Raw genomic sequence first — 20,124 nt, 5'->3', positions numbered from 1 at the left:
TGTCAATGCCCACTTCAGAGGGGAAGCAATTACAGAAGCCAGACCTCCCACCTTCTGCATCCCACAATGACCTTGGGTCCATACTCCCAGAGGGATAAAGAATAGGAAAGCTATCAGGGGAGGGGATGGGATACAGAGTGGTGGGAATTGTACCCCTCTTACCCTATGTTTTTTGTCAGTGTTTCTATTTTATAAATAAACATTTTAAAAAAGGAAAAACATATGTAAGCGATTTTTAAATAACTATTAAACATCGGTTAAAATTTAAGAAATGAAAAAAAAAAAACCCTAATTCTCAGTGTGGTGGGGGGGTGGAACTGTGAGTCTGCCATGTTCTCAGGCTATTGATTAACCTATTTTCCCACTTATCTTGTCTCTTGAATACTGTCCTTCAGGTGGCAAGCAACTGAACTTTGACACTGCATACTTTAAAGGATTAAAAACTCACTAAAGAAATTTTTTTTTGCCATGCTGCTATGACTGTCCTAGGAAGGTACACACAAGATATGAACAACGGCTAACTGGGGGTGTGGGGAGATAAGACATTATACAGTCTCTATACAACTTGAGTCTTATGGTGTATAAATTATTTCTATAATTTGACAGGGGTAGATAGCATAATGGTTATGCAAACAGTCTCTCATGCCTGAGGCTCCAAAGTCCCAGGTTTAATCCCCTGCACCACCATAAGCCAGAGCTGAGCAGTGCTCTGGTAAAAAAATAAATAAATAAAAATAAAAATAAAAAAGGCAAATTATTTCTATAATTTGTGTGACTCAATCCTTTTTTTAATATTTATTTTATTTATTTATTCCCTTTTGTTGCCCTTGTTGTTTTATTGTTGTAGTTATTATTATTGTTGTTGTCATTGTTGGATAGGACAGAGAGAAATGGAGAGAGGAGGGGAAGACAGAGAGGAGGAGAGAAAGATAGACACCTCCAGACCTGCTTCACCGCCTGTGAAGCGACTCCCCTGCAGGTGGGGAGCTGGGGTTCGAACTGGGATCCTTATGCCGGTCCTTGTGCTTTGCGCCACCTGCGCTTAACCCGCTGCGCTACAGCCCGACTCCCATCAACCCTTTTTTTAACTAGAAACAAAGTAGTGAAATAGACCACACAAGACAAATGCCCCAGCGCCCACTTAACCCCTGGCTGATTTTTTCTTAATAAAAAAATATTCTTTATTGCACGGTGTTGTGAACATAAAAATAAATAGAAAGTAAGCACCATCAGAGGCAAGAGAGTGATTAAACATAGTGCCCTTTTCTTATTGGATTTTGTAGAAAGAATAATGATTTTTTCTTTTTTACATTTTTAATTTTTAAATTTTATTAATTAATTTATTTATAAAAGGAGATATTAACAAAACCATAGGACAAGAGGGGTACAACTCCACACAATTCTGACCACCAGATCTTCATATCCCATCCCCTCCCCTGGTAGCTTTCCTATTCTTTTTTTTTTAACTTTTTTTTTAAATTTCTTTATTGGGGAATTAATGTTTTACATTCAACAGTAAATACAATAGTTTGTACATGCATAACATTTCCCAGTTTTCCATATAACAATACAACCCCCACTAGGTCCTCTGTCATTCTTGGATCTGTATTCTCCCCACCCAACCAGAGTCTTTTACTTTGGGGCCATATGCCAATTCCAGTTCAGGTTCTACTTGTGTTTTCTTTTCTGATCTTGTTTTTCAACTTCTGCCTGAGAGTGAGATCATCCCATATTCATCCTTCTGTTTCTGACTTATTTTACTTAACATGATTTCTTCAAGCTCCATCCAAGATCGGCTGAAAACAGTGAAATCACCATATTTTATAGCTGAGTAGTATTCCATTGTATATATATAGATAGAGATACAGAGATATAGATATATAGATATATATATGCCACAACTTGCTCAGCCACTCATCTGTTGTTGGACACCTGGGTTGCTTCCAGGTTTTGGCTATTACAAATTGTGCTGCTAAAAGCATATGTGTACACAGGTCTTTTTGGATGGGTGTGTTGGGTTCCTTAGAATATATCTCCAGGAGAGAAATTGCAGGAACATAGGGTAGGTCTATTTCTAGCCTTCTGAGAGTTCTCAAGACTATTCTCCACAGAGCTTGGACCAATTTACATTCCCACCAGCAGTGTAGGAGGGTTCCTTTGACCCCACACCCTCTCCAGCATTTGCTGCTGTTACCTTTCTGATGTATGACATTCTCACAGGAGTGAAGTGGTATCTCACTGTTGTCTTGATTTGCATTTCTCTGACAGAGATTTGGAACATTTTTTCATGTGTTTCTCGGCCTTTTGGATCTCTTCTGTGGTGAATATTCTGCCCATGTCTTCCCCCCATTTTTGGGTGGGGTTATTTGTTGTCTTGTTGTTGGGTTTGGCAAGCTCTTTATATATGTTGGTTATTAAACTTGTCTGATGTATGGCATGTAAAAATCTTCTCCCATTCTGTGAGGGGTCTCTTGGTTTGGGTAGTGTTAGCTGTGCCATGGAGAAGAGAGAGAGGAGATCCGGAGCGAAGAGGGAACACAAATCTTTATTCGCATGGACACCTCAGAGTTGGATGAGAGCACAGTGGTTCGGGCCACAAGGAGGTAGCAAAAATGGCCGCCTCCTGCTACGTGCAGCACCGTACCTTGCATCCGTTTGCCAAAGTGAAAAGTGGGCAAGAGAGACGAGGGGCGGAAGGAGAAGGGCTTTATAGGGCAACAACTAGGAGTGACGTGTCGGGACAGAATTGGTTGAAAAAGGCACTGTGAGAATATCGCGGAAAGTGGCAAAGCCTGAGGGGACAGCTTGGCAGATGTGACTGCATCTGCATAATTCCCCAGCTTCTCCCCCTTTTCCTTTATATCTAATGGACGCAGTATCAGAAATATAGAGTGGAGCAGGCTTAAATATTTTTAAGGAATGCGGTGCTCAGGTGGTAAGATGTAGGATGTTTTGTGGGGGAGGAAGACTTACATGGCCGCCAACCTTGTGAGATTCATGTGCCCCCCCCCCCGTGCTCAACCCCTCTTTAGAGAGAGAGACTTACCTGGAGGGACTCATCTCATAGGTTAAGCTCTGCCAGGCTCCACCGATCTCCTCACAATTTTTCTTTACATCTTTTTCTATCTTTTTATCTAGTCATCGCATTAAGATGTCTGTAAAAGACTCTACCTGTGACAGAGGAATAGTAGTGTAGGGGTGAGCAGAAACCTTCTGGGCATAAACCTGAATGCTATAACAAAACAGGAAGGGACAAGTAGGGGAGCAGTAAGAGCCAGTGTGATGCCAAGGGGAGGCTTGGTGTGCAAAGGGGCATTTCCTGTCTCTGGGGGCGTTCCCTTGCCTCTGGGCCAGGGCTTAGTAATGAGGTGGGGGGTTCTGCCTCAGGGCATCTCCTGTGGGGGGGGGCAAGGCTTCGTAATGAGGGCGTTTCCTACCTCAAAGGTCAGGACCTGTAGGCGGGAGGGCATGACCTGCCAAGTGGAGGTGCTATTTGTCATTGTATAGCTCTCAAGGCAACAGGCTGTAAAGTTCATGAACTAGTGTGGATCAGTCTTTGAAAAACCAGCAGCGGGGTAGTAGTTTCTATAGCTGTGCAGAAGCTTTTTAATTTTATGTAGTCCCATAGGTTTATGCTTGTCTTAGTCTTCTTTGTAATTGGATTTGTTTCACTGAAGATGTCTTTAAAATTTATGCAGAAAGAGTTCTGCCAATACTTTCCTCTAAGTATCTGATAGTTTGTGGTCTAACATCCAAGTCCTTGATCCACTTGGAATTTACTTTTGTATTTGGTGAAACAGAGTGGTTCAGTTTCATTCTTCTGCATGTTTTAACCCATTTGTTCCAACACCATTTGTTGAAGAGACTCTGCTTTCCCCATTTAATAGTCTGAGCACCTTTGTCAAAGATTAAATGTCCATAGGTGTGGGGGCTTACTTCTGGGCTCTCATTTCTATTCCACTGGTCAGTGTGTCTATTCATGTTCCAGGCCAAGCAGTTTTGATGACAATGGACCTATAATACAATTTGAGACCTGGGTGTGATGACTCCGGTTCTGTTCTTTTTACTCAAGATTGTTTTGGCAATTCTAGGTCTTTTCCAGTTCTTTTCCAGAAGCGCTTGCAAGACTCATGTATCCCGAGAGGCACTGCGACCCCCAGATGCTTAGAAGGCTGGCTACGTTATGGTGGGTAATTTGTCTTTGGGACCCAGGCAGCCAGGCAGGAGCTTTTTTCAAGGATGGCCAAGTCTTTGTTGTCCACTTGTCCTGAACTTTTGGTCCCTTAATTGGCAGTGAGCCACTTTCATGGGGTGCAGTCTCGGAAATAAATGTCCTGGTCGCTCCAGAGCATCCTGGCTGCTGGCATCTCAGGTACATTTTGCATGCTCGCATCCAGAAAGCCTGCAGCTATTTGGTGAATATTGGGTACGTACCAGGCTCAGTCCTTTAGGAACTGGAATAATGGTGGGGTTATTGGGTGCGATGGAGGTACATGATCTGAAATACTGATCTCCCGAGAGGGAAGGGAATAGTGGCTGTTGACTTCAGCTTTCATTTCCACAGGAACACCCACCTCCACCCTTGTGGCTTAAAGGACAGAAGAGTTTTCCCTGTCAGTACATGAGGTTTGGGATAGTATTTACTCTGGGCCTTCGGAATTTATTCCGTTAGAAGGTCAGACCAGTTGAGTAAGTAGTTAAAGGGTCACGTTCGGTACCAAGCACCAATAACAAAACAAACAAAAAATGAGTAATCAGCATAGCAGTGGCATGATGGATTTGGGAAGACCCTGACATTCTTGAAGAGAGGGATTGTCTTTAATTCCAGAATTCATGTAATGATTGTAAGATAATAACCAGGCCCAAATTGTTTAAGTAACAAGTCGGTGATTAAAAAAAAAAAAAAATCAGACGTGAGGAATTTCAGTAAACTGAAACCTCAGCCAGCTTTGAGAAAAGTGGGGGTTTTGTAGATTTTTCTGAATATGGTTCGAATTATGTTTAGGAAATTGTAATCTAATGATGATAGATGATGAAAGAACTACCACACACAAAAATACTATACTGGTTTGTGTAAATTTTTATAAAGGGGTGATGGGAGGGAAAGAAAGAATGTCCCCATGTGGCATGTTGGAGGAAAAATTGATTGGACGGAGAGTGATCACATATAGGGCTAATTTAAAACTAATGCCTGGAAGATGGTGGTGTGAATAGAAATGAGGATATACAGACTGAGCTCAGCTTTAAGGGGACTCTGATTTCATTTTTGAGATGTGTTGAAATTGTGATAGGTTTCAACAGAAAGAGATTAATGGGACTGAAAGCTGGAGGCATTTCAAGAAGTGAGTTTAAAATGTGAAAGGCACACTGGAGCCAGAGATTTGAGTGTCTTTAGAATAAAGATATATTGAAACTTAACCAAACACAACCATCCAAAAATATTTGTGTATGCCTGTGTTCATAGCAGCACAATTTGTAATAGCCAAAACCTGGAAGCAACCCAGGTGACCAACAACAGATGAGTGGCTGAGTAAGTCAGGTATATATACACAATGGAATACTACTGAGCTATTAAAATGGTGAATTCACCTTCTACACTTCATCTTGGATGGAGCTTGGCTGAATTATGTTAAGTGAGATCAGCCAGAAAGAGAAGGAAGAATATGGGATGATCTCACTCATAGACAGTAGTTGAAAAAACTATGAACAGAGGAAAGCACAAAGTAGAACTTGGACTGGAGTTGGTGTATTGCAACAAAATAAAAGACTCTGGGTTGGGGAAGGCTTCAGGTCTTGGAACATGATGGTGGAGGAGGACCTAGTGGTGGTTGAATTGTTATATGGAAAACCGAGAAATGTTACACATGTACAAGCTATTGTATTTTACTGTTGACTGTAAACCATTAATCCTCCAATAAAGACATTTCAAAAAGGATAAGCTAAAATATATATATATTGAAACTTAAAAACAAAAACAACACAGCAATAACAATAAAATGTAACTATGCCTGCTGTTTCAAATACCTATTGTTAAATTAAAGATAAAATAAATAAAAATCTCAAGCTTTGTGCAAGCTTAAAACAATTTCAGGTCTGTCTTTCTTCACCAAAGCACTGTTCAACTTGACTTATATGATGGTGCTGGGATTCAACCTAGGACTTTGGAGCCTCAGGCATGAAAGTCTTTGCATAACCATAATATTATCTCCTTCATCCTCTGGTTGTTATTTTACTATTATTATTTTTATTAGTGATTCAATAATGATTGAAAAGATTTTGGTGTAAGAGGGGTGTAATTCTTATAATTCTGTGGGTACTAGGCAGTTCTACTCTTGGTCTTACCTGGAGTTATTCATGTGACTACATTTTTGTGATGAGTCATCTAGAAACTAGACCCAAAGAAGTCTTAAGTACCGCCCAGGCAGTCCGAGCAGAGTGGCAGCCATGGCCGTGCGCTACCGGATGGCCGTCGGCTTCCACAAGGGCCACAAGGTGACCAAGAACGTGAGCCAGCCGAGGCACAGCCGCCAGCGCGGGCGCCTCACCAAGCACACCAAGTTCGTGCGGGACATGATCCGCGAGGTTTGCGGCTTCGCCCCGTAAGAGCGCCGCGCCAGGGAGCTGCTCAAGGTCTCCAAGGACAAGCGCGCGCCCAAGTTCATCAAAGAAGCGGGTCGGGACCCACATTCGCGCCAAGAGGAAGCGCGAGGAGCTGAGCAAAGTGCTGGCCGCCATGCGCAAGGCTGCAGCCAAGAAGGACTGAGCCCCCACCCCACCCCCCCAAAATAAACGCTGCGTGTATCTCGGTCAAAAAAAAAAAAAAAAAGAAGTCTTAAGTAACTGGATTTTCTCATCCACATGACCTTCCTGCATAACTGGCTCACAGCATGGCAGTGTAAGCCACTGTGCTATTTCTGCTTTTTTCTTTTCTTTCTTTTTTTTTTTTTTTTTTATTAATTTCTTTATTGGGGATTAGTACTTTACAGTATTTATGTTTTGTTTTTTTCTGTCAAGCAAAACAAGTTTTGCAAATGAAGGCTAGCATAGTTTTAATGGAAAGAAAACACTGATTTTGGGAGTCAGGTGGTACCACAGTGGGTTAAGCACACGTGACCACGCAAAGCGCAAGGACCAGCTTAAGGATCCTGGTTTGAGCCAGCTGCAGGGGAGTCACTTCACAGGCAATGAAGCAAGTCTGCAGGTGTCTGTTTTTCTCTACCCCTCTCTGTCTTCCCCTCCTCTCTCCATTTTTCTCTGTCCTATCCAACAACATCAATAACAACAACAGTAATAACTACAACAACAATGGAAAAAAAAAAGGGGCAACAAAAGGGAAAATAAATATTAAAAAATTAATAAAAATAAAATTTAAATTAAAAAAACACTAATTTTTCATTGCTTGATGAGAAAAATAAGATCAGGTATTTGAACAGGACGCTTCAGGAACAGTTCACCAAATTTACATTGAAGGTAGACTAATCAGTAAGATGTCCCAAAGACAGATTACCTTTATCTGTCCATAAAGGCAGCCAGCCATTGAGCTCCACCACTAGTGCAATTGTTCTTTCTCCCCAGCTAAAGTACAAGATGCTCAAACATCCTTATTGTTAATCTTCTTCCCTCTTATCCTTTATCTCAACACTAGCCCCTCTCCCCTTAGGATTCAGGATATACTTCTGATTCAGGATATACTTCTGATTCAGGATATACTTCTGATTCAGGATATACTTCTGATTAATTCAGGATATACTTCTGATTATCAGGATATACTTCTGATATAAGCAATCAGTCTCCGGTTTTTTTGGTTTTTTGTTGTTTGGTTTTATTGGGGGGGGGTCTTTTTTTGGTCTTTTTTTTTTCCTTTAGCATGACTTTAATGGGTACAAGATAATATGTTACATAAAGTTTTGAGCTCTTATAATTTTCCTATCACCAGTCAATCTTTATGCTTGCACTTGTACATTTGGAAAAGCATGCCTGAAACACAGACTCTCCCCCCACACACTAACTGAACTTTTTCCTGACCTTTAAGCCCAACAGGGATGAAGCTTTGCTGGATCCCTTTCCTGAAAATAAAGATGGCCTTGTGAAAGTGAAGGAGGAAGATCCTAAATGGGAGCAGATGGGCAGCTCACAGGAGAGTAGCAAGCGCACTAGGGAGCTTTGTCGCCTGCATTTCAGACAGTTCTGCTATCAGGAGGCTCTGATCCAACTCCAAGAACTTTGCCATCAATGGCTCACACCAAGAAACAAATCTTGGAGTTGCTGGTGTTGGAACAGTTCCTGACCATTCTGCCTGAGGAGCTGCGGACCCAGGAGCCAGCTTATCTGCTGGATAATGGAGAGGAGGTAGTGACAGTGCTGGAGAATCTAGGGACAAATATTGGAGACACAAGACAGCAGGTGATAAGAGAATGTATGTGGTGTATGGGAGTAGAAGTGGGGGACATTTCTTAATTTTATTTATTTACCAAAGCACTGGTTAGCTCTGGCTTGTGGTGGTATATGGGGTTGAACGTGGGCCCTGAGTCTCAGGTAGGAGAATCTTTTTGCATAACCATTATGCTACCTTCTCCACCCTGTTTATTAATTTTAAACTTTTTTTTTTAACCAGAGCACTGCTTAGTTCTAATTTATTATGGTGTGGGGGACTGAACCTGGGGCTTTGAAGCCTAAAGCCTGAGAGTCTTTTTGCATAACCATAATGCTATCTAACACCACCCTTAATTTTTAACTTTTTGTTTCAAAATAATTTATTACTTGAAGTATTGGGAGAGTAGTGCACAGATACACAATTGTTCACATTTACTTCTAGTGTACTCCACTCTTATGTGATCTCTTGGCAGGCTGGGAGTATGGATTGACCTGTCAATGCCCATGTTCATTGGGGAAGCAGTTACAGAAGCCAGACCTTCCACCTTCTGCATTCCACGATGACCTTGGGTCCATACTCCCAGAGGGTTAAAGAATACGAAAGCTGCCGGGGGAGGGGATGGGATATGGAGTTCTGGTAGTGAGAATTGCGTGAAGTTGTATCCTTCTTATCCTATGGTTTTGACAATGTTTTGTTTTATAAATAAATTAAAATAAAAATACACTTCAAAAAACAAATACTTTCTGTATGCATATGTACACTTGTACACATTTTTTCTTGAACCATTTGAGATTTCAGATATCAAGCCTCAATAATTCTAAGTAATTTAGCCTATTACTTATACGTCTAATACATTTCTCGAGGTTACTTGAGACCAAGTGAACTGAAGACAATTTCCCAAATCTTAGAATTGTTCTTCATGGTAGAAACCAAAAAGCACATAAAGAATGTGTAAACTGGGAACCTGAAAAGAGGCCCTTTGTGACCCATAATGCCATCCTGCAGCTAAGAAAAGCATTATCTCCCCAAACTCCAGGGTAGGAGGGAAAGAAAAATTATAACAAAAAAAAAAAAAGCTTGATCCACAACACTGCCACTCTTAACAGTGTGATCTTGAACAAGTTATTAATATGTCATTCAGTTGTGCAGTCAATACTTCTCTGACTCCAATCACTATGAGTCTACCTAGGATAGAAAGAGATGATAATTGGAACTTTCATTATCATTGTAAGTATTGGAAATAATCTTCCTTTTAAAGATATTTATTTATTTGGGTACAGGTGGTGGCACACCTGGTTGAACACATGTTACAATGAAAGGAGCCGGGTTTGAGCCCTCAGTCCCCACCTGCAGGTAGAATACTTTGCAAGTGGTGAAGCTGTGTTGCAGGTGTCTCTCTGTCTCTCCCTCTCTACAACACCCTTCCCTCTCGATTTCTGGATGTCTATCCAATAAGTAAAATAAAGGTAGTTTTAAAATTTTTTTTGAATCTTTATTTATTATTTTATTTTATTTTATTATTTACTTAAGAAAGGATCAATCAACAAAACCATAGGGTAGGAGGGGTACAACTCCACACAATTCCCACCACCCAATCTCCATATCCCACCCCCTCCCCTGATAGCTTTCCCATTCTCTATCCCTCTGGGAGCATGGACCCAGGGTCATTGAGGGTTGCAGAAGGTAGAAGGTCTGGCTTCTGTAATTGCTTCCCCGCTGAACATGGGCGTTGACTGGTCAGTCCATACTCCCAGTCTGCCTCTCTCTTTCCCTAGTAGGGTGGGTCTCTGGGGAAGCTTAGCTCCAGGACACATTGGTGGGGTCTTCAATCCAGGGAAGCCTGGCCAGCATCCTGATGACATCTGGAACCTGGTGACTGAAAAGAGAGTTAACATACGAAGCCAAACAAATTGTTGAGCAATCGTGGACCCAAAGCTTGGAATAGAGGAGAGGAAGTGTTAGGGGGGTACTCACTGCAAACTCTAGTGCACTTCTGCTTTCAGGCATATATTTTGCAGTAGTTTATGGATACATGTGAAGATATGCTCTCTCTCACAGAAACTGGTGTATATCTAGGTTTTGGGACTTTGTTAGAAAGTGAACCACCTGAGATGAAATTAGAGTATACTATGAAAGGAAGGTCTCACCTGAGTAATGAAGTTGAAGGGTTGTCATTCCACATGAAGTCTCTGGACACAGTCTGAAGTGAAGCATGTTGAGGTGGCAATCGTTGCGTTGGCTAGGTTGTGATCGGCGGATGCAATATTATTTGATATGGAATAGAAGAGGCATACAGGAAAGTGGGCCCTATCCAAAGGTTCCAGGACTGGGGGAAGTAGAGGCTCTATAGTGGAGATGTGAGGTTCCTGCTGTCTTAGGGTTCAAAAAGACAATCGATAGTTAATATTATCATCACATTATTTGGTAATTGGGTTAACTTTGAAAAGTCCTTTTGTTAGGGTTTGCTGTACAGTACCCAGTATCTTGTATATAGCTGTGCTATTGGATGCTTCTGATCTACTTGGTCTAGGCTTTTGAGAGAGTCCGAATATCAAATACACAGCCTATGTATTAAAAAGATTTAGTTTGTGTTTTGAAAAACTTTGAGACATACAATGAATTTTACCCCTCTCAAATTAATTAATTAGTGATTTATATGACTACATTTTACTAGGAGTGTACATAAACACCATTCCCACCACCAAAAGACTGTGACCCATCCCTCCCACCGACTCCCTCCCCCCACTGGCCCAGGAAGCTGCATGTCTACCCCTTACCACAGGGTTTTTACTTTGGTGCCCTACTTACAATTTAGTCAGGTCCTGCTTTTAGTTTCCCTTTCAGATCTTCTTAGTCAACTTCTGTTGATGAGTGGGATCATCCCATGCCCATCTTTATCTTTCTGATTTAGCTCACTTAACATAATTCCTTCTAGTTCTGTCCAAGATGGGTCAGAGAAGGTGGGTTCATTGTTCTTGATAGCTGCATAGTATTCCATTGTGTATATATACCACAGCTTTTTCAGCCACTCATCTGTTGTTGGGCACCTGGGTTGCTTCCAGGTTTTAGCTATTATGAATTGTGCTGCTATGAACATAGGAGTACACACCTCTTTTTGGTTGGGTGTTATGGAGTCCTTGGGGTATAACACCAGGAGAGGAATTACTGGATCATATGGAAGGTCCATGTCTAGCCTTCTGAGAATTTTCCAGACTGCTCTCCACAGAGGCTGGGCCAATTTACATTCCCACCAGCAATGTAAAAGGGTTCCTCTGTCCCCACAACCTCTCCAGCATTTGTTGCTGCTGTCCTTTTTGATGTATGCCATTCTCACAGGAGTGAGGTGATATCTTAGTGTTGTCTTAATTTGCATTTCTCTGACAATCAGTGACCTAGAGCAGTTTCTCATATGTTTGTTAGCCTTTTGGATCTCCTCTGAGGTGAATGTTTTGTTCATATCCTCTGCCCATTTTTGGATGGGGTCATTTGCTTTTTTGGTGCTAAGTTTGCTGAGCTCTTTATATATTTTGGTGATTAGTTTCTTGTCTGATGTATGGCATGTGAAGATCTTCTCCCATTCTGTGAGGGGTCTCTTTGTTTGTTTAATAGTTTCTTTGGATGTGTAGAAGCTTTTCAATTTGATGTAGTCCCATTGGTTTGTTTCTGCTTTAGTCTTCCTTGCAATTGGGTTTGATTCATCAAAGATGTCCTTGAGGTGTAGGTGGGAAAGTGTTTTACCAATGTTTTCCTCTAAGTATTTGATTGTTTCTGGTCTGACATGTAGGTCTTTGATCCATTTGGAGTTGATTTTTGTTTCTGGTGAGATAAAGTGGTTCAATTTCATTCTTCTGCATGTTTCAACCCAGTTTTCCCAGCACCATTTATTGAAGAGAGCCTCCTTTTTCCATTTAATACTTTGGGCTCCCTTATCAAAGATTAGATGTCCATAGGTGTGGGGATTTATTTCTGGGCTTTCAATTCTGTTCCACTCGTCATAATAGCTAAAACCTGGAAGCAACCCAGGTGCCCAACAACAGATGAGTGGCTGAGAAAGCTGTGGTATATATACACAATGGAATACTATGCAGCTATCAAGAACAATGAACCCACCTTCACTGACCCATCTTGGACAGAGCTAGAAGGAATTATGTTAAGTGAGCTAAGTCAGAAAGATAAAGATGAGTATGGGATGATCCCACTCATCAGCAGAAGTTGACTAAGAAGATCTGAAAGGGAAACTAAAAGCAGGACCTGACCAAATTATAAGTAGGGCACCAAAGTAAAAACCCTGTGGTGAGGGGTAGACATGCAGCTTCCTGGGCCAGTGGGGGGGGAGGGAGTCGGTGGGAGGGATGGGTCACAGTCTTTTGGTGGTGGGAATGGTGTTTATGTACACACCTAGTAAAATGTAGTCATATAAATCACTAGTTAATTAATACGAGAGGGGGAAAATTAATTGTATGTCTCAAAGTTTTTCAAAACACAAACTGAATCTTCAATATATAGGCTGTATAATTGATATACAGACTCTCTCAAAAGCCTAGACCAAGTAGATAAGAAGCATCCAATAGCACAGCTATATACAAGATACTGGGTACTGTACAGCAAACCCTAACAAAAGGACTTTTCAAAGTTAACCCAATTACCAAATAATGTGATGATAATATTAACTATCGATTGTCTTTTTGAACCCTAAGACAGCAGGAACCTCACATCTCCACTATGGAGCCTCTACTTCCCCCAGTCCTGGAACCATTGGATAGGGCCCACTTTCCCATATGCCTCTCCCAATCCATATCAAATAATATTGCATCTGCCGATCACAACCTAACCAACACAACGATTGCCACCTCAACATGCTTCACTTCAGACTGTGTCCAGAGACTTCACATGTGGAATGACAACCCTTCAACTTCATTACTCGGGTGAGACCTTCCTTTCATAGTATACTCTAATTTCATCTCAGGTGGTTCACTTTCTAACAAAGTCCCAAAACCTAGATATACACCAGTTTCTGTGAGAGAGAGCATATCTTCACATGTATCCGTAAACTACTGCAAAATATATGCCTGAAAGCAGAAGTGCACTAGAGTTTGCAGTGAGTAACCCCCTAACACTTCCTCTCCTCTATTCCAAGCTTTGGGTCCACGATTGCTCAACAATTTGTTTGGCTTCGTATGTTAACTCTCTTTTCAGTCACCAGGTTCCAGATGTCATCAGGATGCTGGCCAGGCTTCCCTGGATTGAAGACCCCACCAATGTGTCCTGGAGCTAAGCTTCCCCAGAGACCCACCCTACTAGGGAAAGAGAGAGGCAGACTGGGAGTATGGACTGACCAGTCAACGCCCATGTTCAGCGGGGAAGCAATTACAGAAGCCAGACCTTCTACCTTCTGCAACCCTCAATGACCCTGGGTCCATGCTCCCAGAGGGATAGAGAATGGGAAAGCTATCAGGGGAGGGGGTGGGATATGGAGATTGGGTGGTGGGAATTGTGTGGAGTTGTACCCCTCCTACCCTATGGTTTTGTTAAGTAATCCTTTCTTAAATAAAAAAATTTTTTTAAAGATATAATTATAGCAAAACAAATTGTCTAATAACCAGGGATTTATAGGTAAGAATATAGCAGATGAAAATTGAGGTCTTCATGTTGGAATGTTCTAGGAAATCTATTTTAGGTATATTCCAAGAGGACCCATGACTTTACTAATTTTTGCCTGATCCTGAGAGCTAACATGCAGATGAGCTAAAGGTATTATCTGGGGTGATGGTGTCAGAGTTGGAGATAGGACTAGAAAGCTGAATCAAGGAAGAAAGTAGCTCCCAAATATGAGAAAAGTATATAAATACCATTAACTATAGGCCCCATTGATCTGATCTGGGGCCCATATTCAGCACAGGAGCCTGTGTAACCTCTACATCCCTAAAGGTCTGAGCTTGCATTCCATGGTTACAGCTAGGAACATTCTAGGCTACACCCAATTCAGTACCAGTCTTCCTGGAGTGGCAGCCCCCCTTCGGAGAGTGGGTGCACTCATTTTTCTTCCATATGCAGAGGTGTTTCACTTTGAAACACCTTCCTACCTAAAAGTGCTGTTATCTCCTATGCCTGATCCTTCTTTTTTACCCAAGGAGAAATTCATTAAACTTTCCAAAAACACTACTACGTCCATTTATTGAAGATGTTTTGCTTTGTTAGGCCCCCTCCTTAGCTAACTAGCCTTCTTAAATATTTTCTTATGCTATGTGTGTGTTCTATATGAACACTGAGATTATACTCCTGGAATACTTGTTGATTTTTTTTTGTTCGTTTATTTTAAATTGAAATATCCTGGTGATTGTTGGGGGGTTTTCCCCTAAATTCAAGTAACAACTGCCATTTAAATCATGTATGTAAATTTTAGCTGAAAAAATATAACTAAAGATAGATTGATTAACACAAAGCAAGAAACCTCTGAAGAGATGGGACAAGGTGCTGAGGTTTCAGGAATAGCCAACAGGTAAGTATTCTTGGTCCTTAGTCAGGTAAATCCTACAGATGTTAAAAGAAATGAGAAGAGATTCAGAAAAACCAATTGTCCCTGGGATATTAAGAGTACCACTTTTACTTCTGTGATCATAGGAAGTTCCATGCCAAGAAAGTGATCTGTCAGTTTACAGTCATAGAAAAATCTTCAGGAGGGAAAAGTGGTGAAAGAGTACAGGAGGGGGACTCGGGCGGTAGCACAGCGGGTTAAGCGCAGGTGGCGCAAAGCACAAGGACCGGAGTAAGGATCCCGGTTTGAGCCCCTGGCTCCCCACCTGCAGGGGAGTCGCTTCACAGGCGGTGAAGCGACAGGTCTGCAGGTGTCTATCTTTCTCTCCTCCTCTCTCCATTTCTCTCTGTCCTATCCAACAATGATGACATCAATAATAACTACAACAATAAAACAACAAGAACAAAAGGGAATAAATGAATAAATAAATATAAAAATTAAAAAAAAAAAGAGTACAGGAGACCAGCCTAGGCCTACATGTTACAACTTAGGGCTACAAGGAGCATGAAGTGTTTGGGACTTAACTACTGAAGAACTGAGAGAAGGGCTAGCCCCCACTTTCTTTTCCTGAAGTCAACAATTATGTAGTTAAGTAATGAGAAACAAGTGAGAGACCAAAAAATATAAGGTCTAGTCAAAGCCCTCCCTCCCTGTGGAAACTTGTGAGAAGTGAAAAAGAAACCTCTTCAAAATAACCCTGGCCAGTGTGGTGGGAGGGTGCATGAGAACCCAGGTTTGAGCCCCTCCAACACCACGTAGGAGCACCATAGTACCATGCACAGGGAAAGCTTCAACAGGAGGTAAAACAGCGCTGTGGTGTCTGTCTCTCTCCCTCTCTGTTTCTATTTGAGATTGAAAGGAAAAAAGATAAGGTCTGCCTGGATCAATGGAATTGCACAGGCACAAAGGCCCAATAAGTCCCAGTAGCATAAAAAAATAAGATGTTTTTAGTAATCTTTGGGCATCTGGATTTATCATGGACTATTGAGTAAAACTGAAGGGGTTTTTTTGTTTATTTTTTTATTAAATATATTCTTTTTCTTTCCTGGAGGTAGTATGCCCCAAGCCCCTTATAGTACTGCTGTCCCTTCTGAAAGGACAGCTGTACATTTGAACACTCTGAAGGACCATCACCAAGGTGACTTGTGGGCCCGGTTGTATGTCTCATCCTTGAAATATGCTGCAGGAGACATTACCTGAAAAGGGAGAAAAAAAGACAAAACTCGAGTGAGTCAACTGCTCCAAGACCTTACATTTTCTGGAAACTCAGATGTGGAAGATGGTAAGGAATCTGAGATCCAACCTGCTCAGAAAAAACTAAAGATGTCAAATGTCCAAGAGAAGAACTGGGCCAAAAGAGACATTAAACCCAACTTTTCCAAGCTGGTCAGCATTGGATTCTGGACTTTTGAATCTCAAGAATGAGAAGGTGAACCCAGTAGAGCTCTTTGAATTATTTTTTGATGATGAGACATTCAACTTGATTGTCAATGAAACCAATAGTTACGCTTCTCAGAAAAATATCAATTTAGAAGTCACAGTTCAGGAAATACAGTGTGTGTTTGGTGTTCTGCTTTTGAGTGGAATTGTCAGACATCCCAGAAGAGGGATATATTGGGATATTGCTGATGCTGATCAAAATCAGGTTAGAGATGCAATTAAAAGAGACAGGTTTGAGTTGATGTTTTTCATACTTGCGTTTTGCAGATAATAGCCACCTAGATCAAAGAGATAAGTTTACAAAATTGAGGCCTCTTATAAAGCAAATAAACATTTCCTCCTGTATTCTCCCCTAGAAGAATATTCTTATTTTGATAAGACAGTGTGTGAATGCTTTGCTAGTGACCAGTTCCTAAGTGGGAAACCTATTAGAATTGGCTATAAAATGTGGCATGGCAAAACCACACAGGGTTATCTGGTTTGGTTTGAGCCTTATCAAGAGCAGTCAACTATGATGACAGACAAGGATCTTGATCTTGGCTTAAGTGGAAATCTAGTTATGAATTTTGCTGATGTTCTTTTAGAAAGAGGTCAATATCCCTATCACCTGTGATTTAATAGCTTCTTTACAAGTGTCAAATTAATGTCAGCCTTGAAGAAGAAAGGTGTGAGAGCAACAGGAACAATTCAAGAAAACAGGACTGAAAATTGTCCCTTTATGAATACAGAACATATGAAAAAAACAAAGAAGGGGTATTTGATTTTTGATTTCCAAGTGGAAGAAAAGGATGAGATAATTTTGTGCCATTGGCATGGTGATAGCATTATCGGTGGTGGCACACACTGTAGAGCATACAGATTACCATATGCAAGGACCCAGGTTCAAGCCCTTGGTCCTCCATCTATGAGAGAAAAGCTTCAGAAGCAGTGAAGCAGTGCAGCAGGTATCTCTCTATTCCCACTTCCCCTCAATTTCTTAATGTCTCTAAAAAAAAAAAAAAAGAGGAGAGAAAGAAAAATTGCAACTGTATATCAGAATATAACTTCCTAAAGCATACTGGGTGTGTGTAGTCAAATTAAGTAATTAATAATTTTAGAAGTAGTCATTTATATAGTTTTAAAGATTGTTATAATAAATAATGTTAAAATTATGTGTGAAAAATATTGAACTCCAAGTGGTATCTTTTCTCATGTCTATAGTTTTGGTGTCAAACATGAGAAACCATTTTTGTTGAATTGGTTATTTTGTATATTTAAATAATAAAATCCTTCCCCATCTCCTTTGGGGTAATTTTTTCTACTGAGAATTCGAGGTAGTGTTGCAGTAACAACACTAATCCATTGTTAAAACTCAGAGCCCATGAGGTAAGGATGGTCTAAACACAGATAGTGCTGAATTAGATCAGACTGTAGGTGTGAAGGGCTGGAGAGAATGTTTAAGGAGAATACTGTGAGACCTGACATCTCAATAACATTGAATATTGAAATGAAAGGAGAGGCGTTGTAGCCTGGAGATGGCTCTGGTAATGCATAGGACTTGCATGTATGAGACTTCAGGCTCCATCCCTGGCTCCACATATACTGGAATGGTGTCCTGGTGTTAGTCTCTCTCACTCAAACAAAAGATAATAAATCGTGGGGGCGGGGGAGATAAAGAGAAAGGTATGTCCTTTTGTAACTGAGAGAGTTGGCAGCATAAAGCCAAAAAAGTTAAGAAAACTGGAGAAATAGGAAGCAATTCAGAGCAACAAAATCATCATGAGGAGAAAGGAAAACAATCAAGTTGATATTACAACCATGTTGAAATCAACTAAAGAGAGAAGGGAGTCCAGGATTACAGTCATCAGGATATTATCCCCAGGAGAAATACTTGGGGAAAATTTAATGATGTGGGGCTGAGGTGTTAGCATTGTGGTTATGTAAAAACTTTTATGCCTGAAGCACAAAAGGTCCCAGGTTCAATCCCCAATATAGCCAAAAATAAAAGTGAACTGTGACTCCACAAGACTAGATCAAAGACCTTTGTATCTCCAAAATCTTCAGGAGTCTAAGAGATGACTCTTGAATACAGGAGAATAAGTTTTGGACTCCTAGTTATCACATACAAACTAAAACAATGTTGGGCTGGCAAAACAGCTCACTTGGGTAGCGCACTGCTTCATACTGTGTGTAACCCAGGTCCAAGCACAGCATTGGAGGAAGTTTCAGTGCTGTGATGTCTCTCTCTCCCCCCACCTTTTAGTCTATGTCTTTACCTGAAAAAAAATCTAAGTGTTGGGGCTGGGTGGTGGTGCGCCTGGTTAAGTGCACACATTATAATGCACAAGGATCTGTGTTCATGCCCCTGGTCCCCACCTGCAGGGGGAAAGCTTTACAAGTGGTGAAGCAGGACTGCAGGTATCTCTCTGTCTCTCTCCCTCTCTATCTTCCCCTCCTCTCAATTTCTGTCTCTATCCAATAATAAATAAATATAATAAATTATAAATTTAAAAAATCTACTTGTTTATTCTGAGTTGTATGGATGGTAGTTACTAATACTCCCATCCTAGAAACAGTAAAATAATTATAGGTTAAGTATCCTTTCCAAATTCACATAACCTTACAAAAAGAAATACAGACCTGGGGGCTGATAGAAATCCACTTAATTTTTTTCTCTAGTTTTTATTCTTTTTGTAAACCAAATCAGTTTCTCTAGTAAAACAAATCAGTTACACTGCAGGAGAAAGTATCTCTATAAATGAGAAGAAATACACCTTGGGAAAGATTCCTGCAGATATGTACCAACAGAATAAATTTTTGACAACCCTGCCTCTTCACCATTATACTTAATTCCTATGATACTTCTGGCCACTTTTATGGTGCTTCTCAAATAATGCTATGTGATGTTCTGTATTGAAAGGGAGAAGGGAGCCTTGGAGAGAGTGTGATCACAACTAAGAAGGAAAAAATGACCAAGATGCAAAAGAAAGAGTGCAAACGGGGAGGGGAGGTAGGTAGAAGTCCACACGTCCTAATTAAACTAGCTCAAAAGACTGCCATCAGTACATATTTAGTGAGTGTACAGTCCAGGGACCGGGATTGGGATCATGGCCACATAAAAGTTCAAATGCATCTATACCAAGAATAAGCTGTTTTGCTCAGGAACACAGGAAGCAGATGTTTTTGTGACCATAACTGAGGGAGAATCTAAGAACAACACATAAGCAAGAGCGGCTTGAGTTCAGGTTTCTTGTTTGCAAGGAGAATAGAAAGAAAGCAGTTTGCTATTTTCTTCATCCTATTCCTCTGTACTTATGCCAAGCTTCATATTCATATTTTCTTCAACACTGCTACTGTGGAAAAACCCTGTGTCTAGCCAACAGAATATAGCATTTTTGAGAGGGTGTTACTTTTGTGAATAAATTACAACAAATTTTGACTTTTGTCTTGCAAGCAGATGCTTTCTTTGGGGGTTTTTCATGAAGTAAGCTGCCATGTTAAAGAGATGTGTCTGACAAAGAACTTCTGACGCTTGCTGTCAGCAAATAACTGAGGCCCTCATCCCAAGAAACCTAAAGAACTGAATTCTTCACAGTCACACCTTCAGAGGAGACACCAGCCAACACCTAGCCAACACCTTGATTTCAGTCTTGACTCTGAAGCAGAAAGCCCACTGAGCTATACTTAGATTCCTGACCCTTGGAAACTAAAATACTGTGTTTATAATTTTGTACTCATGGTTTATGTGATCACATCCACCTCTATGGATTTGTATTATGTATTTCTGCCTCTAACT

The 20,124-nt window shown here is 40.8% G+C and overlaps 1 protein-coding gene and 1 pseudogene across 1 annotated transcript; both read left to right on the top strand.

The window, feature by feature from the left end:
* Nucleotides 1–6,416: 6,416 nt before the first annotated feature.
* On the top strand, nt 6,417–6,763 carry LOC103127472 (large ribosomal subunit protein eL36-like; annotated as a pseudogene).
* Nucleotides 6,764–6,887: 124 nt separating this feature from the next.
* Nucleotides 6,888–16,962, top strand: PGBD1 (piggyBac transposable element derived 1). The gene is given in 8 exon segments (XM_060190793.1): nt 6,888–6,895; nt 8,041–8,234; nt 8,237–8,416; nt 14,798–14,873; nt 15,965–16,283; nt 16,285–16,593; nt 16,595–16,673; nt 16,676–16,962. Coding segments are annotated over 8 exon segments (1,452 nt in total).
* Nucleotides 16,963–20,124: the final 3,162 nt, after the last annotated feature.

The sequence above is a fragment of the Erinaceus europaeus genome, chromosome 4 (assembly GCF_950295315.1).
Source record: "Erinaceus europaeus chromosome 4, mEriEur2.1, whole genome shotgun sequence".
In the NCBI taxonomy this organism is placed as follows: domain Eukaryota; kingdom Metazoa; phylum Chordata; class Mammalia; order Eulipotyphla; family Erinaceidae; genus Erinaceus; species Erinaceus europaeus.
This window is presented reverse-complemented; position numbering and strand designations above follow the sequence as displayed.